Source organism: Ostrea edulis, chromosome 4, assembly GCF_947568905.1.
Source record: "Ostrea edulis chromosome 4, xbOstEdul1.1, whole genome shotgun sequence".
Classification (NCBI taxonomy): Eukaryota; Metazoa; Mollusca; class Bivalvia; order Ostreida; family Ostreidae; genus Ostrea; species Ostrea edulis.
The window spans coordinates 82,834,236-82,860,899 of record NC_079167.1 but is presented as its reverse complement, the minus strand read 5'-3'; the positions used below and the strand labels follow the sequence as shown (position 1 = coordinate 82,860,899).

Here is a 26,664-nt window from a genome sequence, read left to right as displayed (position 1 = left end):
TTTAAATATTCATGTTCCTTTAATGATAGATATATGTCACAGGCACTACAAATACTCAAATCTACACCACATACAATGTCTTTTGGTCATATCACCAAGGGGTCACCAATAGGGTCATCATCACTAAGGTCAAGGTCAGACAGGTTTAGGTCTTCATCTACAAAAATAAGAATATGTCAACATATTTGACTTTTAGTCATGTGTAATATTTATCACTGAACAAAGGTAAGCTATATGGTTATCTTGATTTACTTAGGTTTCAAATGAAATTTTCTTCTTTTTCTCTCTACAACAACAACCCAACTACTACTCATTGTTAACAAATGTCTATTCAATAATTCGAGTCTGACTAACCTCAATAAAAGACTAATGGCAAACAAAATGATCAATCCCAAATGAAATACTAACAATAGAATCGAAGCAACAAACATAAAAGATCAACATTTTAATACAAATAAACAAAAACAACATAATTTGTACAATGGAGTGCCAAATTAACATAAACTCAAATAATTGAAGACATATTTAATCATTTGAAGATATCATTAATTCAGTTATTGTGCCAATAAATGAAATAATGCATGCATCAATAGTTGAGAGCAATAATTGATTTGATGTGCGCATCAATTCAATCATTGATCTCATCAATTCAATTGATGCGTGCATCAATGTAGTGGAATTATTGCACACAAAATTGAATTTAGAGCTCGGTATAAATGATTTGATGATCTCTTTTATAATTCATTTGAATCTTTAATTATTTACAATGGTTTTGTTTAAGGAATTAATGCACACATCAGTTATATTCTAAATTATAAAGAGAGCAACAGTTCAATTAAAGAGATCATTAATTCAATTGCAGATATGCTGAATTGAAGATATCTCTAATTATATACATGTAGTTGCTTTCTCTGAAAGAATTATTGCACGCATCAATTGAATTTAAGAGAGCATTAATTAAATTAATGCGCACATAAATTCAGAATTGAAGATATCATTAATTATTTGAAGAGATCTTTAATTGAACTATCGCGCGCATCAAATTAATTTTTGATATCTATAAATGATTAACAATATCTTTAATTGAGTTTATGTTAATTTGGCGCTCCATTGTGTATAAACAAGCCACAATATTGGACATATGGTGATTCACTTACCAGGACTCAGCTGTTATCAAACACAAAATACTCAATGATCAAAGAACAAGCTTACAATGGACACAATCTAATATCACATTGTCTGTGTCATTAATGACATGAACAGCCCTTACACACGACACAATATCACATCGTGTCATTAATGACATGAACAGCCTTACACACGACACAATACGATATCACATCATGTCGTTAATGACATGAACAGCCTTACACATGATACAATACAATATCACATCGTGTCGTTAATGACATGAAGTGCCCTTACACATGACACAATACGATATCACATCATGTTGTTAATGACATGAACAGCCCTTACACACGACACAATATCACATCGTGTCGTTAATGACATGAACAGCCTTACACATGATACAATACAATATCACATCGTGTCGTTAATGACATGAAGTGCCCTTACACATGACACAATACAATATCACATCGTGTCGTTAATGACATGAACAGCCTTTACAGACGACACAATACGATATCACATCATATCGTTAATGACATGAACTGCCCTTACACACGACACAATACGATATCACATCGTGTCGTTAATGACATGAACAGCCTTTACACACGACACAATACGATATCACATCGTGTCGTTAATGACATGAACAGCCTTTACACATGACACAATACAATATCACATCGTGTCGTTAACGTTAATGACATGAACAGCCCTAACGAGAGTTACAGTTCTGGTGTGGACATGTTTCACTTGGAATGTGAGACAATGAACTATTACATGAGAGGGATACTTGTAAAGCATAGCTGTATTTAGCCACACAGTCATTGTAAGTGATTATAAAAGAATCTGTCTTTTTGTTGTTCTAGATGTCAAACATTTACGTATAGAAGTTTAGTCCCTGTTAATGCATGTCTTATAAGAAGACAATATTCGTGCAATGGTGCCACAATTTATCTACACTAGTGTTTGGACTGACTACTGATCAACACATGAGTATCCAGTTCATTCAAAAAGCAATCATCCACACCAATTACTGAAACAAGAGCAATGCCAACGTGGCATAATACGCCCGTAGATTTTGCTCAAGGGAAACATATTTTAGTGGGATTCATATTTTAGTGAAGTTAGCACTGTCCTCTGTGAGCTAATTCATTATCATGGTGATCAAATATACAAAGTTATAATATCCAGGAGCTTACGGTTCGGTGTGTATCCTGCCCACAAGGTTTTCCTTATAAGTGATACTACGACCTTGACCTTTGACCTCTCACCTTGAAAAACAATAGGCACCTTCCTCTCATCATGACGATCAAATATACCAAGTTATAATATCCTGGAGCTTACGGTTCAGTTTGTATCCTGCCCACAAGGTTTTCCTAAAAAGTGATACTATGACCTTGACCTTGAAAAACAATAGGCACCTTCCTCTCATCATGGTGATCAAATATACCAAGTTATAATATCCTGGAGCTTACGGTTCAGTTTGTATCCTGCCCACAAAGTTTTCCTAAAAAGTGATACTACGACCTTGACCTTTGACCTTGAAAAACAATAGGCATCTTTCTCTCATCATGGTGATCAAATATACTAAGTTATAATATCCTGGAGCTTACGGTTCGGTGTGTATCCTGCCCACAAGGTTTTCCTAATAAGTGATACTACGACCTTGACCTTTGACCTCTCACCTTGAAAAACAATAGAACATTTTCCAAGACTGCTCAATGCTTACTGGTCTCTACCGACAAAGAGGTTAATTAATAACAAATCGATCTCTTATAAAACGCAACCAAGAAGACTTAAAAGTCGGTCTCTAGTAACAAATTAGTCCACAAGGAAAATCAGGGTATAAAATGTTGGTGCACATGAGAACAAGAGGCCCAAGGGCCTAGAATCGCTCTTCTGATAAATTGTACAACCCCATCATTTCTATTCTTAGCCTCTTAGTATTCTAAATCTTTAGTTAAATCCTAAGAATTCAAAAAAAGTAGGTCAATGTGACCTACTTTTTGGTTTACACATTTTGAGAACCCAAGAAATATCAACTGACAAAGTTTGATGATTTTAAGCCAATTAGTATCTGAATATTGAAATATAGCTGTCAAATTCCAATCGTAGGTCATGGTGACCTACTTTTTGGTCAGCGAACTCCGAGCATGCAAGACCCATCAACTGACAAAGTTTGATGACTGTAGGTCAAATGGTATCTGAAATATATAAATATAGCCGTCCAATTCCAAAAGTAGGTCAAGGTGACCTACTTTTTGGTCGACACCCTTTGAACATGCAAGACGCATCAACTGACAAAGTTTGATGACTGTAGGTCAAATAGTATCTGAAAAATATATCCGTCCAATTCCAAAAGTAGGTCAAGGTGACCTACTTTTTGGTCGAAACCCTTCGAACATGCAAGACCCATCAACTGACAAAGTTTAATGACTGTAGGTCAAATAGTATCTGAAATATATAAATATAGCCGTCAAATTCCAAAAGTAGGTCAAGGTGACCTACTTTTTGGTCGACACACTCCGTAGACTCAAGATGCATCAACTGTCAAAGTTTGATGATTGTAGGTCAAATAGTGTCTGAAATATAGTAATTTAGCTGTCAAATACCAAAAGTAGGTCACGGTGACCTACTTTTTGGTCGACACAAACCGAAGACTGAAGACGCATCAACTGACAAAGTTTGATGATCCTAGGTTTTACAGTGCCCAAAATATGCATCTAATATTGAAAATGTGAAATTTGAATATCTGCAAAATTCAAAAAGTAGGTCACTGTGACCTACTTTTTTATAAATATGTTTCAAGGCCTCAAGATGCATCAACTTACAAGATTTGATGATTCTAAACCTCTCGGTATTTGAAATAACAACTTAAAATATATCTATAAATGATAAGCCATAAAATTCAGAAAGTAGGTCACGGTGACCTATTTTTCAGTTGACGCATTTCAAGGTCCCATGATCCACCAACTGACAAGTTTTGATGATCATAGGCTTCAAAGTGTCTAAGATATGCATCAAAATTAATTTTAAAATAAATACCTGCAAAATTCAAAAAGTAGGTCACCGTGACCTACTTTTGAGACATCTTGACACAAGGTCCTAAGATGCATCAACTGTCAAAATTTGATGATCCTAGTCCTTATAATGACTAAAATATCAAAGATTTAAGGAAATATAAATTTAGGTCAACTTTGAAGTGACCTTGAGACCACGCCCTTTGCCCCAGGGTAATGCCTTGAACAATTTTTAATCTACAACATATCCTCATCCTTATGTGTAAGTTTGGTGATAATCTGCCCAGTGGTTCTTGAGAAGAAGATTTTTTAGCAACCACTACTTTTGTTTGTATTTTCCTGATTATCTCCCCTTGTTAAAGGGTCACATCCCTCTATTTACTATGTATGAAAGCCCTTGGGCCAATGATACCCTGTAACAAATGGCCATGGCATTAGCTCTTTGAGCCTTCGGCTCAGAAGAGCTAAAAAGCTGATGTAGTTGATACATTAACAAAATCAACAACTAGTGCTGTTGATATATTCCATGAAATGCAATCAGCACAAATGAATTCTGGCCTTACAAGTAATTATTACCCCTGTTTTTGTTTTGCAATCAACTGATTTTAATCAATGATTTATCGATTGTTCTTATTTTAGATTAAACTTATTATTGTTAGTTATCATGGACTATCTGGAACATGAAAATATTCAAACATAATTACAAATGTCAGCCTAACATGTATATATATATAGTGTACACATCTTTTAATGTCAGCCTAAACATGTACAGTGGAGCCTCGTTAATCCGGACACTTTGGTTCCCAGCAAAATCGTGCGGATAAATGAAGCCTCCGGATAATTGAATCGCATATTTTCTATCTTTAAATAAGTAACCAATATATGCCTACTTTATTGATGCATAGTGAATTAAGCACATTCTATCATTGGATTTGACCATTTACATTAGTAAATAAATTATGATGATGTTAACATTTACATGTATTGCAAAGCACTAAAATTTACTGTATGTGTTCAGTGTATTTGTCTGTGCTTACATTGTACGTATATATGAGCCCTACGAATAAATATACAAAACTGTATACCGTATGCACTGAAACAAATAATGTAGTACTTTATGTAACTATAAGTAAATAAATCATTAGTAACTAACATAATCATTTACACTTCAAACATTTCATCACACTTTCACTTCTAAAAGAGGCCGGTAATTTCCATCTGTCACGATTCACGGGTTCGGCGGTCTGTTAAAACAATCTTCATCGTTCAAAGTTGATATAAGAATTTCGTGATTATCATGTCAATACGGAACTTTCGGGATATGCCGGAACGACCAATTATATTTGACGTTTATACACCACGGTCACGTGATAATAACCAACTGTAAGGCAAAGTTGACATCGATACATATGGTGTTTCGCTAACAAACGGTCCGTAAAGAGCTATGCGCAGTCCCATGATGACGATCCAAGTCATTATTGGTGCTTAGTACCTGGGTGTAAATTAGATGGAAGGGAAAAGGCGCATTTAGACGCGTACCATTGGATGCAAGGCGTGAAGTTTTACCGATATCCTCAAGATATTCCCTAGATTTATTTCCCGCGCCGAATTGCATAATTTAATCAATTGTATTTTCCTATGAAATGTTTGTAGTGATTCCTTTCTTTGAAAGATAGCATTTAAATGCAGGAAATTGATAGCAGTTGAAATATTCCATGTTTGTTTACTTAGTTGTTATTGTAATCCGGAAGTGACATGCCCTACAATTACGTTCAACGCGCGATAAAAGTCAGAGTGGATCCGTATCTCGAAAGTCCTGTATTGACAACATTCTTTAACCAAAATTTAATCTGCCAGAGTTTATATTTCTTATTCTATAATTATCCAAGACAATATCGGGAGAACAAAATAATTTAAGCTTGTAATATCAAGACCTACTCCTGCTTTGACGCGTACCTATTAATTTCATGATGCGATATTAACGGAACAAAACTCGGGTGAAACTAACATTACGGGTACATACAAAATTTAATTGTCATTTTCTTTAAAATGGTAATTTTCTCACTTCTACCCAGAGTTTAAAAATTCGAAAGCAATAAAGCTCTACAACATCATAACAAGAATCAATCGTACACAGATACATTCTACATGCGCGACATTCTGAATGTTAAAAACTTACTACATATACATGTGCATGAACATACATGTATATTCCACGCCAATCAACAGTATAAAATCCAGAATCTGGAAGTATAATCTACACTCTTTAGATTTGCATAAGCCGATAATCAATTTACGAATCAGTACAACTGATATGTGTAGCAGTTAAAAAAAATATCATTACGGCATGATGTTTAATCTATTAATACTATAAGGCTATTTATCAAGACTATAAAATAATAAGCTACAGACTTATTGTGCGAAAATTGGCAATACAATGTCTGGATCGACACGTGCTATCTAACTGACATGTCACCACACACCACCTAATTAAAGGGTACCAATTAAAGGGAGGTGTTGACGGGGTACAGGTAATTGCTTCAATTAGATAGTTTGGCTTGTTTTCTTTATAATTTACGCCTTGCTAAAATTGTCCGACACAGACCTTCCCTAAACAAAATTACCGTCCGGATTAACGGTACAATTTTCAATGCATTATAACGTTTTGTAGTAAAAAGTGACCGTCCGGATCCGGAACGCGAATTTCCGGATTAATGATGCAAAATAATGTATAAAAATTCCGTTCCCTAGAAAAATCGTCCAGAAGGTGAAGCGTCCGGATTAATGGCGTCCGGATTACCAAGGCTCCACTGTATATATAGTGTACACATCTTTTAATGTCAGCATAAACATGTATATATAATGTACACATCTTTTAATGTCAGCATAAACATGTATATATAGTGTACACATCTTTTAATGTCAGCATAAACATGTATACATGTATATATATTATAATTGTGACGTTATTCTAAGCATGTCACGAAGGTCCCTTTTCGCTTGACACAACTCATATATATATGTATGTAGCGTACACATCTTGAAATGATTTCATAAAATCATAAGAACCCCTGATTGTCCCTTATAGTAATACACTTCTGATTCTCAGCAATGGTTGTTGATCTATTTAATGGAAATCATAGGTTGATGTAACAGTTCTGATATTTTGATTGTATGGGACAACGAATAGGAAAGATCAGCTAATTATCTGAGTTCATCAATCCTGTTTTCGCCACATATGAAATTTGATTTTCCCTTAGGTACCCTTTTTGGTATCCATGGATACATACCTGAGTCAATTACTGTGGAGCTTATTTTTGCTCTCTGTGGATTAAACATTTCAAAATCTGTACTCTCATCATCATCAGAGAGGTCAAGGTCATCCAAATCCATCACACTGTTCCCAGATTTCTCTGATTTATAACCTGTAAGTCAGAATTTTAAAACTCGCAATCAAGCAAATCCACACTTGAATTTTAAAAACATAATGGACACATTATTTTAAGTAAATATATGTACTATGTATGAAATCTGAAGGACTATCTTTTTTTCAACAGTCGATATATCAAAACAAATCCTAAAACATCATCAGATCAAAAACAACTTCAGGTAATATCTGTAAAGTTGTTGTAGAAAGGTATTATACAGTTTAACCATTATCACACAGATGTGGGGAGTTGGTTTTGATGTAGAGAGGTGTGTGTTTTATCATTATCATAGAGATGTAGAAAGGGGTGTGTTTTACCATTATCATAGAGATGTAGAGAGGGGTGTGTTTTATCATTATCATAGAGATGTAGAGAGGGGTGTGTTTTACCATTATCATAGAGATGTAGAAAGGTATTATACAGTTTAACCATTATCACACAGATGTGGGGAGTTGGTTTTGATGTAGAGAGGGGTGTGTTTTATCATTATCATAGAGATGTAGAGAGGGGTGTGTTTTACCATTATCATAGAGATGTAGAGAGAGATGTGTTTTACCATTATCATAGAGATGTAGAAAGGGGTGTGTTTTACCATTATCATAGAGATGTAGAGAGAGATGTGTTTTACCATTATCATAGAGATGTAGAAAGGGGTGTGTTTTACCATTATAATAGTGATGTAGAGAGGGGTGTGTTTTACCATTATCATAGTGATGTAGAGAGGGGAGTGATTTACAATTATCATAGTGATGTAGAGAGGGGTGTGTTTTACCATTATCATAGTGATGTAGAGAGATGTGTGTTTTACCATTATAATAGTGATGTAGAGAGGGGTGTGTTTTACCATTATCATAGAGATGTAGAGAGAGATGTGTTTTACCATTATCATAGAGATGTAGAAAGGGGTGTGTTTTACCATTATAATAGTGATGTAGAGAGGGGTGTGTTTTACCATTATCATAGTGATGTAGAGAGGGGAGTGATTTACAATTATCATAGTGATGTAGAGAGGGGTGTGTTTTACCATTATCATAGAGATGTAGAGAGAGATGTGTTTTACCATTATCATAGAGATGTAGAAAGGGGTGTGTTTTACCATTATAATAGTGATGTAGAGAGGGGTGTGTTTTACCATTATCATAGTGATGTAGAGAGGGGAGTGATTTACAATTATCATAGTGATGTAGAGAGGGGTGTGTTTTACCATTATCATAGTGATGTAGAGAGAGATGTGTTTTACCATTATCATAGAGATGTAGAAAGGTATTATACAGTTTAACCATTATCACACAGATGTGGGGAGTTGGTTTTGATGTAGAGAGGGGTGTGTTTTACCATTATCATAGTGATGTAGAGAGATGTGTGTTTTATCATTATCATAGAAATGTAGAGAGGGGTGTGTTTTACCATTATCATAGAGATGTAGAGAGAGATGTGTTTTACCATTATCATAGAGATGTAGAAAGGGGTGTGTTTTACAATTATCATAGTGATGTAGAGAGGGGTGTGTTTTACCATTATCATAGTGATGTAGAGAGATGTGTGTTTTACCATTATAATAGTGATGTAGAGAGGGGTGTGTTTTACCATTATCATAGAGATGTAGAGAGAGATGTGTTTTACCATTATCATAGAGATGTAGAAAGGGGTGTGTTTTACCAATATCATAGTGATGTAGAGAGGGGTGTGTTTTACCATTATCATAGTGATGTAGAGAGGGGAGTGATTTACAATTATCATAGTGATGTAGAGAGGGGTGTGTTTTACCATTATCATAGAGATGTAGAGAGAGATATGTTTTACCATTATCATAGAGATGTAGAAAGGGGTGTGTTTTACCATTATAATAGTGATGTAGAGAGGGGTGTGTTTTACCATTATCATAGTGATGTAGAGAGGGGAGTGATTTACAATTATCATAGTGATGTAGAGAGGGGTGTGTTTTACCATTATCATAGTGATGTAGAGAGAGATGTGTTTTACCATTATCATAGAGATGTAGAAAGGTATTATACAGTTTAACCATTATCACACAGATGTGGGGAGTTGGTTTTGATGTAGAGAGGGGTGTGTTTTACCATTATCATAGTGATGTAGAGAGATGTGTGTTTTATCATTATCATAGAGATGTAGAGAGGGGTGTGTTTTACCATTATCATAGAGATGTAGAGAGAGATGTGTTTTACCATTATCATAGAGATGTAGAAAGGGGTGTGTTTTACCATTATAATAGTGATGTAGAGAGGGGTGTGTTTTACCATTATCATAGTGATGTAGAGAGGGGAGTGATTTACAATTATCATAGTGATGTAGAGAGGGGTGTGTTTTACCATTATCATAGTGATGTAGAGAGGGGTGTGTTTTACCATTATCATAGTGATGTAGAGAGGGAGTGATTTACAATTATCATAGTGATGTAGAGAGGGGTGTGTTTTACCATTATCATAGTGATGTAGAGAGGGGTGTGTTTTACCATTATCATAGAGATGTAGAGAGGTGTGTGTTTTAGCATTATCATAGAGATGTAGAGAGGTGTGTGTTTTAGCATTATCATAGATATTTAGAGGGGAGTGTGTTTTAGCATTATCATAGTGATGTAGAGAGGGGTGTGTTTTACTATTATCATAGTGATGTAGAGAGGGGTATGATTTACCATTGTCGTAGAGTTGTGGGGACTTGGCATTGATGTAGAGAGGGGTGTGTTTCACCATTATCATAGTGATGTAGAGAGGGGTGTGATTTACCATTATCGTAGATTTGTGGGGACTTGGCATTGATGTAGAGAGGGGTGTGTTTTACCATTGTCGTAAAGTTGTGGGGACTTGGCATTGATGTAGAGAAGGGTGTGTTTTACTATTATCATAGTGATGTAGAGAGGTGTGTGTTTTACCATTATCATAGTGATGTAGAGAGGGATGTGATTTACCATTGTCGTAGAGTTGTGGGGACTTGGCATTGATGTAGAGAGGTGTGTGGATTCCACTGTTGGGTGTGTACTTCTGTCTGGGTGTGGACCCTCCACTCCCTAACGAGTACTCCAGATTATCCAGCTTGTTCTTCAGTGTCGACACAGACGACCTGTAATGATAACCCCTACGTTTAGCCGTGGTTTCTGACACAGAAGACCTGTAATGATAGCCCCTACGTTTAGCCATGGTTTCTGACACAGACGACCTGTAATGATAACCCCTTGTAATGATAACCCCTACGTTTATCTGTGGTTTCTGACACAGACGACCTGTAATGATAGCCCCTACGTTTAGCCGTGGTTTCTGACACAGAAGACCTGTAATGATAGCCCCTACGTTTATCTGTGGTTTCTGACACAGAAGACCTGTAATGATAGCCCCTACGTTTAGCCGTGGTTTCTGACACAGACGACCTGTAATGACAGTCCCTATATTTAGCCGTGGTTTCTGACACAGACAACCTGTAATGATAGCCCCTATATCTAGCTGTGGTTTCTGACACAGAAGACCTGTAATGATAGCCCCTATATCTAGCTGTGGTTTCTGACACAGAAGACCTGTAATGATAGCCCCTACATTTAGCCGTGGTTTCTGACACAGACGACCTGTAATGATAGCCCCTATATCTAGCTGTGGTTTCTGACACAGAAGACCTGTAATGATAGCCCCTACATTTAGCTGTGGTTTCTGACACAGAAGACCTGTAATGACAGTCCCTATATTTAGCTGTGGTTTCTGACACAGACGACCTGTAATGATAGCCCCTACATTTAGCTGTGGTTTCTGGGATGACTTAGGGTCTACTAAACCAATGCGAAGTTTCTTGGTATGTTAATATTTTATATAACGTCTGCCTCAGAAATCATATACAATGCTGCACATCAACTTTACCCCCCAGGCAAAAAATATTCTGGTGCTTTGTGAACATCACATTCTCAGGAAATATTACTGCAAACAAGTCATTCTGTTTATTTACAAGTCATTCTGTTTATTTACAAGTCATTCTGTTTATGTACAAGTCATTCTGTTTATTTACAAGTCATTCTGTTTATGAACAAGTCATTCTGTTTATTTATAAGTTATTCTGTTTATGAACAAGTCATTCTGTTTATGAGTCATTCTGCTTATGAACAAGTCATTCTGTTTATGAACAAGTCATTCTGTTTATGAACAAGAAGTCATTCTGTTTATGTACAAGTCATTCTGTTTATGTACAAGTCATTCTGTTTATGTACAAGTCATTCTCTGTTTATGTACAAGTCATTCTGTTTATGAACAAGTCATTCTGTTTATGAGTCATTCTGCTTATGAACAAGCCATTCAGTTTCTGAACAATGAGTACATATTGGCTTATTTGCAAATATTCCCTGTCATGAATATATCTAGCATGGTGATTCCAGCATTTCATGTTTCTTGCTCATGTCTGACTTTTCCATCAGCATTTCACGAATATTTTGTGTCATCTGGTCATAAATGGCTTTTTATTAGCAATTCACAAAAATAAAAGTTGGTTTACAGTATCCAGTTATATAGTTCCGAAGGAATCGAGAAGTTTGTGTCACCGCAAGTCAAAAACAAAGAAATCCTACGTGTATTAATTTTCTTTGACGGTAAGTCCCTTGCAAAGCTTTTTCTCTCTCTTTTATTTTCAAACAGTATATGAGGGTTGTCCTAAAAAGTCGTAGACAATGTTAATAATTTTCGAAATATGTATCAGATCCAAAAGATTTCTTACATGAGAAAACTTTTACTTATTCTAAACAAAAATGTAAAATTTGAGACAAGTAATAAAAGAGATAAATGAGATGTTATTAAATAAAAAGCTATCCATCTGCATTGTTGGCTCACGTACAAAAATAAGTAGGTATTTTCTTCGTACCACTCAATTAGATGAAAGCAAATAGTTTCATATTAAATATATCACATCAAAATTTACATCAATGGAATCGGTGATGTTTTTCATGAAATAAACTGGTTTTACAACCGCAGGACGTCATAAATGGCAGAGATGTGATGTCATTTTTAAATGTAATGAAATTTGCATGATATGACGACGTCAACGGCATTCTTGGCGCACGAAGAATCATAAAATATTACGTAGGTCGTGATTTGAACCCCACTCATACAAAACACAAGATGAAAAGCACACCAGATCACCAGAATGTTAGTGGGGCACTAGCGTTTAAATGGCACAAGAAATTTGTGGTGGGAATGACATCAGAACCGAAGATGGAGAAGCCATAAAAAAGAAAATAAGGACTAAGAAATCCTGAAGGTAAATAACGTTATGTAATGGTTGTGTGCCGACAGTTATGAACATATGTTTTTTATTTGCATTCTACATCATTATGAAAAAAGATATTATGAAACTTTGTTTAAAAAAACACAAAATGATGGTTTTAAATAACAAAAGTAATATTGTTTTCTATTGAATAAATAAGTTTTTAACATTGTCTACGACTTTTTGGGACAACCCACATATATTAAGATATCTATAACAAATATAATATGTAAAGTTCATGAGAATTAATTTTCATTAAAATAAGCAATTACATAGATAAAATTAAATCATAATAAATCACTTAATATATATTGAATTGTATCTTGTATTATAAAAGTGTTTCGATAAATTTTTGATATATACATTTACAAAAAGATGAGTAAAATTTTTCAATTACTCCAATTTCTGAATTATATAATCTATATAATCATATAAACATTTGTAAATAATATACTGATTAAGATGATGTGTATAATACGAACATGAGGCCCACAGGCCTTTAATATTGGTCACTTGAATATTAATTGTATTAAAAGTATCACTAGCCCTAAGGGCTATGAAATCTGTTCTAAATATCTAAGCTAAATTCTAATATCCGGCAGCAGTACACAACAATATATGTTCTTTTAAAAAACACAAATGCCCCCAAAAGTGCCCACACTGATAAAAAATTTTACATAATATAATATATGTTATATTAACACTATATGACTTTTGGACCCGCCCTAGAGTTAGAACCCTGGGATTGAAAAATTCCCAATTCTGGTACATCTCTTTCTGCTTTTCCTAAATATGCATTTAGTTTTTATATATTATCAGCAAAATGAAATAAAAATCATTCAAATGACAGAGACATTTAATCGTTATGACCATTTTGGCTCCACCCTGATACAAAAACCCCTACCCCTTGGATCATGGAATTTATAATTTTGGTAAAGGGTTACCTCCTCCTTCTAAGTATCCATTTAGTTTTAATTTAGTTTCAAAAGCATTAAAGAAGATGATATGTCAATGAATTGTAGATAAACACTATATGCCAAGTGTGGCTTCTGCCCTGGAGTCTGAACCTCTACCCCAGGGATCATGAAATTTACAATTTGACAAAGACCTTTCCACCCTACATGACAATATATAATATTTAGTTTTTCTTACAAATGTGCATTTGTAGAAAAGAATTGATAAGTTTTTCGGAGTATTTTTTCTCACCCTAAGGCCCCAGGGGGACAGGAGTCCTGAAATTTACAATTTATGTCCCCCTTGTCTCAAAGATGCTTCATACCAAATTTGAAAAGAATTGTAATGGTAGTTATCAAAAAGCTAAAAATGTATCAATTGCTGGACAAATGAGGCACAATGACAGATGTAGACCAACTGCAATAGGTGACCTAAAAAGCTACCCATGTCAATCCTTTAAAAGGCAAGTATCTGTACATTGTATTACCTTGGTTTATATCCAGTACTGATCCCTCTCAGTATGTCTATAATCTGACAGACTTACCTGAGGTCCTGATCTCTGTTAGTAGTTCTATGTTCTGACAGACTTACCTGAGGTCCTGATCTCTGTTAGTAGTTCTATGATCTGACAGACTTACCTGAGGTCCTGATCCCTGTTAGTAGTTCTATTATCTGACAGACTTACCTGAGGTCCTGATCTCTGTTAGTAGTTCTATGATCTGACAGACTTACCTGAGGTCCTGATCTCTGTTAGTAGTTCTATGTTCTGACAGACTTACCTGAGGTCCTGATCTCTGTTAGTAGTTCTATGATCTGACAGACTTACCTGAGGTCCTGATCCCTGTTAGTAGTTCTATGATCTGACAGACTTACCTGAGGTCCTGATCCCTGTTAGTAGTTCTATGTTCTGACAGACTTACCTGAGGTCCTGATCTCTGTTAGTAGTTCTATGATCTGACAGACTTACCTGAGGTCCTGATCCCTGTTAGTAGTTCTATGATCTGACAGACTTACCTGAGGTCCTGATCCCTGTTAGTAGTTCTATGTTCTGACAGACTTACCTGAGGTTCTGATCCCTGTTAGTAGTTCTATGTTCTGACAGACTTACCTGAGGTCCTGATCCCTGTTAGTTCTATGTTCTGACAGACTTACCTGAGGTCCTGATCCCTGTTAGTAGTTCTATGTTCTGACAGACTTACCTGAGGTCCTGATCCCTGTTAGTAGTTCTATGTTCTGACAGACTTACCTGAGGTCCTGATCTCTGTTAGTAGTTCTATGTTCTGACAGACTTACCTGAGGTCCTGATCCCTGTTAGTAGTTCTATGATCTGACAGACTTACCTGAGGTCCTGATCCCTGTTAGTAGTTCTATGTTCTGACAGACTTACCTGAGGTCCTGATCCCTGTTAGTAGTTCTATGTTCTGACAGACTTACCTGAGGTCCTGATCCCTGTTAGTAGTTCTATGTTCTGACAGACTTACCTGAGGTCCTGATCTCTGTTAGTAGTTCTATGTTCTGACAGACTTACCTGAGGTCCTGATCCCTGTTAGTAGTTCTATGTTCTGACAGACTTACCTGAGGTCCTGATCTCTGTTAGTAGTTCTATGATCTGACAGACTTACCTGAGGTCCTGATCCCTGTTAGTAGTTCTATGTTCTGACAGACTTACCTGAGGTCCTGATCTCTGTTAGTAGTTCTATGTTCTGACAGACTTACCTGAGGTCCTGATCTCTGTTAGTAGTTCTATGTTCTGACAGACTTACCTGAGGTCCTGATCCCTGTTAGTAGTTCTATGATCTGACAGACTTACCTGAGGTCCTGATCTCTGTTAGTAGTTCTATGTTCTGACAGACTTACCTGAGGTCCTGATCCCTGTTAGTAGTTCTATGATCTGACAGACTTACCTGAGGTCCTGATCTCTGTTAGTAGTTCTATGATCTGACAGACTTACCTGAGGTCCTGATCCCTGTTAGTAGTTCTATGTTCTGACAGACTTACCTGAGGTCCTGATCCCTGTTAGTAGTTCTATGATCTGACAGACTTACCTGAGGTCCTGATCTCTGTTAGTAGTTCTATGTTCTGACAGACTTACCTGAGGTCCTGATCTCTGTTAGTAGTTCTATGTTCTGACAGACTTACCTGAGGTCCTGATCTCTGTTAGTAGTTCTATGTTCTGACAGACTTACCTGAGGTCCTGATCCCTGTTAGTAGTTCTATGATCTGACAGACTTACCTGAGGTCCTGATCTCTGTTAGTAGTTCTATGATCTGACAGACTTACCTGAGGTCCTGATCTCTGTTAGTAGTTCTATGATCTGACAGACTTACCTGAGGTCCTGATCTCTGTTAGTAGTTCTATGATCTGACAGACTTACCTGAGGTCCTGATCTCTGTTAGTAGTTCTATGTTCTGACAGACTTACCTGAGGTCCTGATCCCTGTTAGTAGTTCTATGTTCTGACAGACTTACCTGAGGTCCTGATCTCTGTTAGTAGTTCTATGTTCTGACAGACTTACCTGAGGTCCTGTATTTGGTACTGATCTCTGACCCTACCCCAACTATCTGTAGTTGTATTGAGGGAAGTCTGTTGATTCTGCACCTGTAAGTATAAAATAGGTCCTACATTAGTAATATAAACATATGTATGTGTATCATACATGTACAAATACTCACTACTGAATCCAATATCACCCTTGTACCAACTGACCTTTTCATAGTGTGACATTCTCCTCGGATTTCTAGCAATAGTCGATACCTCATTTTCTATTTTACCTGAAATATTAATAAATCGCTTTAAAGTGATGAATGAAATTTTATTTACCTGACTTTCAGTTCCAAATCCTCATATAATGTATATCATATGAGGGTCACTTGAAAAGTTCTGAATTCCTTAATGAAATTAAAACACAGTTTCAAAATGTAATAATTTCGGTAAGGTTGCAAATGTCAGAAGACAGTAGTTCAACTGTGATGTCACAGAAATTATTTCGTAACGAATGTGACATCATATTCTACGTCATATTCTAGATGTTTTAATATACTGACATAAAAATGGATAGCAAAGAGAACAACATTCTTCTGAGCAAAATGCATATGGCAAAGTAGGGCTGAAACAATACGCCCCCTTCATGATACGGTACGTATTGCAATACTTATGCCACAATTCAATATTTTCAATACGCTACATTTTATAAAGGAAAACAATGATAATGTTGAAGAAAAATTTAATTATGAAGATTCAGTCACAATTTCAAAAGTAAACTGTTTCCATACCGCCAAACGGTAAGATGCCTGCTGGCTCTGTAGTTTAAACAGATTAAGTTCATTATTGTTTTTATCAGACTCGAGGCTAACAACAGTTTGATTACTATCGGACGCTATTTTGACCCTTGTGCATGTAAAAATCATAAGTAGAGGTCAAGCCCCATGTATTTTACCAAACCCAATTTTAAACAACGAATAGAACTGAAAATAGAGGCAATGAATCGAACATTGAATCGAGAGTTTATATTGAACAGTATAGATATTTCGGTGAATCGTTTCAGCCCTATTGCAAAGATTGTGCCATATTAGGGTTAACACCAATGGACATTAAAGCCGATTTGGACAAAGTATATGGAAATCAAGTACTTTAATACGCAACAGTTTTAAAGTGGACACATTGCTTCAAATCAGACAGGAAGTCACTTGGAAAATGATCCTCTTTCGGGTCAGCCATTGTCAGCATATAGTGGAAAAGACATCGCTGCTGTGAAAAATGCAATAGCTGAGATGCAAGATATACCATGGAGATCAGTGATTTTTTTAAGCCCATTTTGGGTCCGAATTTCGGCCCTTTCCCCTCCTAAAAATTGCCATTTTTTCCAAATTTAGCTTGCATTTTTCCCAATAATAAAATTATGAAAGGCAAATGTATTTGAAAAAATAAACATTCGATGTGAATTATATACACAAGACTTAACAAAGAGTTATGGGAATGATGATTTGGATAGAATAGTTGAAAATTTTAAAAGGTTAAAGAAAATTAGATGTGTAAAATAAAGATAATATTATGTTTGATGTGATTTTAAAACTTCTTTACGATGAAATTGATTTTTCCCAATTTGACTGAAATGTCGACAATTTTTCCCACTTCGAAAGCCACATGACCCTTGTAAAAAATGTAGAAAAACCACTGGAGATATTACGAGCGTTGATTCATCAGCTGTTTTCAGCCTTTGAAAGGAACAGTTAAAGCCTAGAAGAGTTTGTGCCGTTGTGTTCCCCTTATCTTCTTACAGAAGAACAGAAACGCATCCAAGCAGAAATAACCACCCAGTATTTCTGTTGTCAGCATTGATTGAATGAGATTGTAACTGGTGACAAAACCTTGATTTATCTATTTTTAACCAAAAACTAACCATGGTAACAAGGTTTGGATTGTAAAAAATTGACCAAAAGTCAGTCGGTTCAGATATGTAGGGACAGGTCTGTTTGCAAAGTGATGTATGCTCTATTAATTAACCCCAAAGGTCTGGTAACTCTTGTTTCGGTTCCTGAAGATGTGAGTGTTGTGTTTTGTACTGAAAATGTTCTAACATTACAAAAATGTCTGTCAAGCAACCAGTACTAGAGGGATCAAGATTCTCCATGACAATGCACCGGCACACAAATCATAACAAACTATCTGAAGGAAAAGGGAATTGCCATTTTGTCGCATCCACCATTCAGTCCTCATTTAGCTCCATTTGATTTTTGGTTGAACTTCATCATAGAAGTCCAATGTGGTCAATGATTTGAGAGTCATGCTGTCCAAAGTGCCATGTATGCACAGTATACAGAGGCATATAGGGATAAAAAGACTCAGTATATCCAAGTCAATGGAGAGTGTTTTGAAGGTAGTGGCATTATACTTCATACAGCCCATCAATATTCAGAACTTCCAAATGACCCTCTATCAGATAATCACAATGAATTTACATACATGTATTTTGATTAAAAAAAACCTTTCATATTTTTTATAGATGTACACTAAAATGAGCACTGTACCAATTCTAGACTTCAGGATGTCTATATCTCTCTTCATAAGATCGAGATCATCTTGGACATTGTTTTTCCTGTGAAAGAGAAAATTATTTTAACATGGGAAATGTGCTACAATGGATTTACAATAATTATGCCATATATCAACAATATCTTAAATCCATAAAGAATTCTGTAATGCAAACATCTCTCTAAGGATGATGAAACTTAAGTGTATCTAGATAATGAATTCAATAGGCCTATATCATAACTTGCATCTGGATGAATTCTATATAACTTAACTTCCATGTCTCTGATATAATCTAAATACCCCTCTGGAAGATGAATTCTTAAACTTATTAGTCCATGTTTACATGATGAATTCTGACTTATATTTCTCTGTGGATGATGAATTCTGACTTATATTTCTCTGTGGATGATGAATTATGACTTACATTTCTCTCTGGATGATGAAATCTGACTTACATTTCTCTATTGATGATGAATTCTGACTTACATTTCTCTGTGGATGATGAATTCTGGCTTACATTTCTATCTGGATGATGAATTCTGACTTACATTTCTCTCTGAATGATGAAATCTGACTTACATTTCTCTGTGGATGATAAATTCTGACTTACATTTCTCTCCGGATGATGAAATCTGACTTACATTTCTCTCTGGATGATAAATTCTGACTTACATTTCTCATTGAATGATGATTTCTTTCTTACATTTCTCTCTGGGTGATAAATTCTGACTTACATTTCTCTCTGGGTGATGAATTCTGACTTACATTTCTCTCTGGATGATGAAATCTGACTTACATTTCTCTATGGATGATGAAATCTGACTTACATTTCTCTCTGGGTGATGAATTCTGACTTACATTTCTCTGTGGATGATGAATTCTGACTTATATTTCTCTGTGGATGATGAATTATGACTTACATTTCTCTCTGGATGATGAAATCTGACTTACATTTCTCTATGGATGATGAATTCTGACTTACATTTCTCTGTGGATGATGAATTCTGGCTTACATTTCTATCTGGATGATGAATTCTGACTTACATTTCTCTCTGAATGATGAAATCTGACTTACATTTCTCTGTGGATGATAAATTCTGACTTACATTTCTCTCCGGATGATGAAATCTGACTTACATTTCTCTCTGGATGATAAATTCTGACTTACATTTCTCATTGAATGATGATTTCTTTCTTACATTTCTCTCTGGGTGATAAATTCTGACTTACATTTCTCTCTGGGTGATGAATTCTGACTTACATTTCTCTCTGGATGATGAAATCTGACTTACATTTCTCTATGGATGATGAAATCTGACTTACATTTCTCTCTGGGTGATGAATTCTGACTTACATTTCTCTGTGGATGATGAATTCTGACTTACATTTCTCTATGGATGATGAATTCTGACTTACATTTCTCTATGGATGATGAAATCTGACTTACATTTCTCTATGGATGATGAATTCTGATTTACATTTCTCTATGGATGATGAATTCTGACTTACAGTTCTCTGTGTATGATGAATTCTGACTTACATGTCCCGTATGTCCCTCTGCAGTGTATTGTCCACTGAGTTTCTCTGTAGTTGAATGTGAATACTGTTGATCTCACTCTGTAAATCTCGCCGGAATTGATCAATCTTGTTTTCAACATCCATCCTTCGGTCTGGTTTAGTATTCTGGGTTCTCAGGTGATATAGCTGATCTAAAAACATTGATGAGACAGTATAACAATTCTAATTGACTTTCACACTGCTTAATGTTGTAATTCTCTCTATTAATCATGGTACCAGTAATATTCTAAAACATGTCCAGTTACAGAAACATCTCCGGTTCAGCATTTGTCATTTTGACCCACAGGAAGAACACTGGTGCACTCACAGGACATCTTTACTAGCTTGTACCTCTGGAGCACTCACAGGGCATCTTTACAAGCTCGAACCTCTGGAGAATTCACAGGACATCTTTACCAGGTCATACCTCTGGAGCACTCACAGAACATCTTTACAAGGTCTTACCTCTGGTGCACTCACAGAACATCTTTACAAGGTCTTACCTCTGACGTCTTTCATCTGTTCGCTGTAGTTATTTCTGTCAGTTTCAAGTTTGTTGACCATCTGCATCAGCTGATCAATCAACTAAACAAGAATATAAAGAAGATATATCATGAGAAATAAATGTACATCCAGCTCCCCCAACCCTGTTTCAGTCTTATCAATCAGTTAAACCGGCATATCAGTTAATAAATCACAGGAAAGAAATGACACCCAGCTCCCTCTATCAAGTACCACTCCGATCAGCTAAACCTGAATGTTAGTTAATAAATCACAGGAAATAAATGACACCCAGCTCCCTCAATCAAGTATTAATCTGATCAACTAACTAAACCTGAATGTTAGTTAATAAATCACAAGAAATAAATGACACCCAGCTCCCTCTATCAAGTATCAGCTGATCAATTAATTAAACCTGAATATTAGTTAATAAATCACAGGAAATAAATGACACCCAGCTCCCTCAATCAAGAATCAGCTGATCAATTAACTAAATATGAATATAAATTTGATAAATCATGGGCAGTAAATGTACTCTTAACATCCCCAATCTTCATCTGAGGATTCTAAATGCACCACAAAGAAATTTAAATATCAGATCACTTTATGCATTCATGTTACATAGGATAAGATATTAGTAGTATACATTATAATTAACATCCAAACTTTAATTTACCTCTGAATATGCAATGCTCTTTATACCTTACAAAGAACTACTATATATATTCAAATGACAACAAAATCATTCGTACATTTAAACAGATATCTTATCACACACATACCCTGTTCTGCTGTTCCATCTTTTCCTGTAAGGAGTTGACGAGTTGAGGTGAGGTGATGGATGGCTGGGATGGGACTGCCACCTGAGGCGTACTGGTCATTACGGGGACATACCCTGACATATCCAGCAGTGAAGAAGAACGTCTCATTGGCATAGAACTACTAACTGTAAAAGCACAACATTATTTCTCTTTTATATCAATAAATAAAATCCATACCTACCTATTTTTAAGGGAGTGTAACCAGAACTGCGTCCTGATGGATCTTTGATTCGAAGATTCATTAGCAGTTTTTAAAAATAAACTTAAAACATATCTTTTTAAACTTGCATTTCATTTGTAATTCAATATTTATGTAAACAGTTATTTTCATTTTTTTAAAAACTACCTTACATATATATACTTTTGTCTTTTCATGTCATGATGTGTTTATTGTTCTTTGTTTCAGTTTGTTTTACATATAAAGTGCTTTAGGGTAATTGTGTTGATTAGATAAAGCGCTATATAAATTTCATGTGTTTATTGTTCTTTGTTTTAGTTTGTTTTACATATAAAGTGTTTTAGGGTAATTGTGTAGATCAGATAAAGCGCTGTATAAATTTTATGTACAATAACAATAACCACACATATTATTTCATTTGGTCTCAGTACAAAATAACACAGAGTTTACAGTTATAGCAAACTTCCAGGTCCGTACAATATAACACAGAGTTTACAGTTATAGCAAACTCCCAGGTCCGTACAATAAAACATAGCGTTTACAGTTATAGCAAAATTCCAGGTCAGTACAATATAACACAGAGTTTACAGTTATAGCAAACTTCCAGGTCCGTACAATAAAACACAGAGTTTACAGTTATAGCAAACTTCCAGGTCCGTACAATAAAACACAGAATTTACAGTTATAGCAAACTTCCAGGTCCGTACAATATAACACAGAGTTTACAGTTATAGCAAACTTCCAGGTCCGTACAATAAAACACAGAATTTACAGTTATAGCAAACTTCCAGGTCCGTACAATATAACACAGAGTTTACAGTTATAGCAAACTTCCAGGTCCGTACAATAAAACACAGAATTTACAGTTATAGCAAACTTCCAGGTCAGTACAATAAAACACAAAATTTACAGTTATAGCAAACTTCCAGGTCCGTACAATAAAACACAGAATTTACAGTTATAGCAAACTTCCAGGTCAGTACAATAAAACACAGAGTTTACAGTTATAGCAAACTTCCAGGTCCGTACAATAAAACACAGAATTTACAGTTATAGCAAACTTCCAGGTCCGTACAATAAAACACAGAATTTACAGTTATAGCAAACTTCCAGGTCAGTACAATAAAACACAGAGTTTACAGTTATAGCAAACTTCCAGGTCAGTACATGTACAATATAACACAGAGTTTACAGTTATAGCAAACTTCCAGGTCCAGTAAAAAAAAACAGTTTGCTATAATTAAACTTCGTTATATCTGATAAAATTTTCATTATTTTCCTCTCATAAGGGAATAAATATCACTTCATAATACACATCAATTCATTATAAGCACGTACATGTTGTACTGTGTGTTGTTCACTTTTATTCACAATATATAGCACAGGGTTTTGACACAATCTGGGCAAACTGGTATATACAGTATATACCGGTTTGCTCAGATTGTGTCAAAATCCTGTGATATATATGTTTCACATGCATTTGACATTTTTCACTAGGCCTAGTTCTCATCAGAATTTTATGAACTGCTTACATGTATTTTACTATTGACTTTAAAAAATAAGAATTAAGCCACTACAAACTGACATCTGATGTCAATTCAATTCAGGATATTTTTTGTATTACAAAATAATTGCATTTTCATAGAGGGCAAAGCCCTCTCACGGCCCAAAGGGCCGTGAGAGCGGAGCTCTCCCTATAGGTAACACGTATATACATGTTTAAAAGGAAAATATAGGAAAATAATGAAAAATTAAACCATACCTATGGAACTTGAAAAGTTTGGTACCAATGGCGTCGACTCGAATATTAGCGCGTGGACATGTATTTCTCCATTTTGAATCTCGTCTACCCTAGTTCACGTCGTTCTGAGATGTTACACATAAAATCCGTAAACGCGTGTGAATCTTATTTTCTTATTCACATATAATCACTCCACGATTAACGCCATGTTTTTTGTTGTGGTTCAAGCGCTATGTTTGTAAATTTGCTAAATAACGACGCTGAATATGACGTCACAATGTACTGTTTACATTAATTTGCGTTATATTTCCCGCGTTCAATATATAGGCGGATCAAATGTCCAAAATTAGGATGCTTTGATACAGCTCCGTCCACGTACTAACTTCGGGTTGTTTTTGTCCTGTTTTGGATATAGATACTAATGCCAAATTTTTTTGTTTCGCCCTCAAACACGTTCACACCGTAAAACATATTATCGAAATAAATTATAAAAAACGAATTGGGTTTGATATACTTACATCCCCTGCTTGTTAAATCTAGGTAACCATGTCCAGGTGTGTAAAGCTTTCTCTAAAAAAAAAAAAAAACCAGTATGGTGCATCCAATAACGAAAGCATATAGCATACTAGTCGGTTTAAGAACTCTGTAGAGCTCATGTTATTTGTTTATGTTTGTACACAGTGCCGACTTTAACTAAAATTTGCTTACTTACCAAACTGAAAGAGGTCAGAGGAATTTCGGGTCGCACATTATAGCAGTACGACTGCAATAAACAAGAAAAAGTAACCATACCAGTACACTTACCCTAGCCTTTGATAAATTTGACTCCGTCTCACGAAGTATAGATGAGAATTTGTTTTCCCAGTTCATTATTTTTGCGTTAGCTGTGGGTTGCGAAGATTTTTGTTTACAGCAGATGGCGCTGCAAAAATAACATTTTTAAACCCAACTTCAATCGGAACGGATATATCCGGAATAATGAAATCGAGAGTTCTACTGCATCACTGGCAGCGGAAAACAAAAGTTCCATAGAAAACTGAAACATACCTACAGTAGGTACCAAGAAGCTCTTAAGAAGAAAAAAAGACCAATTGCACAAGCAATTTACCATCGACCAGTCGGTGCTTTACACATGCACCTACCATTAAAAAAAAAAATTGAATGTGCTATGCCGTGGTGCCATCTTCGCAAGCAAAGTGTCCGATTAATTTAATAGATGAGAGTAAACGAATCGGACACTTGACATGCGGAGAGCATCGAGCGCCAAATTAACATAAGCTCAAATAATTGAAGACATCTTTAATTATTTATAAAGATATCATCAATTCATTTCATGCATGCAACAGTTCAATTAATGATCTCTTCAAATGATTTTAAAATATTTTCGATTCTGAGTTATTGCGCGCATTAATTGAATTGTTGATAGCATTAAAATTTTATTCTGCTGAATGTTGATGAGCGCTATAATATTGAATTGTTGCTCTCTTCAAATGAATTGATGATATCAACAATTGATGCGCTCTACAATTCAATATGAAGAGAAAAATAATTTGGAATCAAGATGCGCGCATTAATTGAATTTTTGCTCTCTTTAATCTAATTATTGCACAAATCATATTCGATTAATGCGAGCAATAGTTGAGTTATTGTTCTCTTCAATCGATGCACGCAATAATTGTTTTAGAGAATGCAATAGATTTATCTTCAATTCAATATATCCACATTTAATTATCTCTTTAACTGAAATGTTGCTTTCTTGCAAAGAATTTATGCGAGCATTAATTCCTTACACAAAAGTGTTGTAAATAATTAATGATGTCTTCCAATGAATTATAAGAATATCATAATTCAATGGTGAGTAAGGGTAAATTCATCAAGATGGATACTTTATAATGAACTTGGATGGGGTATCTTAGCAATAAGGAAAATACACAAACTCGTGCTATTCTACAAGATAGTTCATGGATTGACCCCCCAATATTTGCAGGACTTACTTTGGCCATGTATTTTACCTCCTAACTCTTTTTCATTAAGAAACCAGGATACTCTAAAATTTAACATTCCAATAGCGAAAACAACTTCGTATATGAATAGCTTTATCCCTTCGACTATAAAATTGTGGAATGGCCTACCCTTGAGTATTCGAAGTCTTCCAACACTAATGTATTTCAAGCGTGTCATCAAAAGTATATATTGCATCAAACCTAAAAATTATTTTAACTATGGCAATCGAAAAGCAAATACACTGCATTGTCAATTGCGAAATAAAGCTAGTAATCTTAATGTTGATTTATTTAAGCACTTTCTTAGGGGAAATCCCAATTGTGACTTCTGTCAAAATAGTCCTGAAACAGCACTTCACTTTTTTCTGAAGTGTCCAAAATAGTGTACACAAATACAAATACTGATACAAAGTTTTAATGATTTACACTTACCTTTAATCTTTAGAACTTATTTTGTATGGTGACAATAATCTCAGTTATAACCAAAATGTTGCAATTTTCAGAATTGTACATGAATTTATTTGTCTACAAATAGATTTGTTTAATTTCTTAAAATCTTTCATTTTCAAACCACAGAACCAACTTGTTTATATCTTTTTCCTGTGCAGTAAATTTCTATATCCATACCTAAATTATATTTGTCAGTCATACATCAAGCTGTAAATTATCATAGAAATGGAAACTGTTAAACATATCAATGTATATAATATTATATTGCTTCATTATCATTATATGATAACTATATCTGTATGACCTTGACCATGTATTTGTATGGAGAGGGCTTATATAGGCGCCTGTTGTCCAATCCTTTTATGTATTATACATAATAAACCATTAATCAAATCAATGATATTAATTCAAATGAAGAGAGCAACAAATCAATTATTGAGCGCAATGATTGAATTGATGTGCGCTACAATTCACTTGAAGAGCAATGATTCAATTATTGCGCACATTCATTGAATTGATGCGCGCATGAATTCCAAATTATTACTCTCTTCAGTTGATATTGTAGCGCGTTTCAATTCAATTGTTGATAT

General features: G+C 35.2%; 1 protein-coding gene across 1 annotated transcript; it reads right to left on the bottom strand.

Annotated features, from left to right (window-relative positions):
* On the bottom strand, positions 1 to 24,575 carry LOC125671519 (uncharacterized). The gene is made up of 11 exons (XM_048907292.2): positions 24,426 to 24,575; positions 24,140 to 24,191; positions 21,664 to 21,827; positions 20,884 to 20,965; positions 20,364 to 20,532; positions 18,820 to 18,887; positions 16,499 to 16,563; positions 16,308 to 16,390; positions 10,515 to 10,666; positions 7,451 to 7,585; positions 1 to 157 (listed from the first exon to the last, which is right to left on the bottom strand). Exons 1-11 carry the CDS (start codon positions 24,489 to 24,491, stop codon positions 87 to 89), a joined length of 1,107 nt encoding a protein of 368 aa, XP_048763249.1. The 5' UTR covers positions 24,492 to 24,575; the 3' UTR covers positions 1 to 86.
* Between the last annotated feature and the right edge of the window lie 2,089 nt (positions 24,576 to 26,664).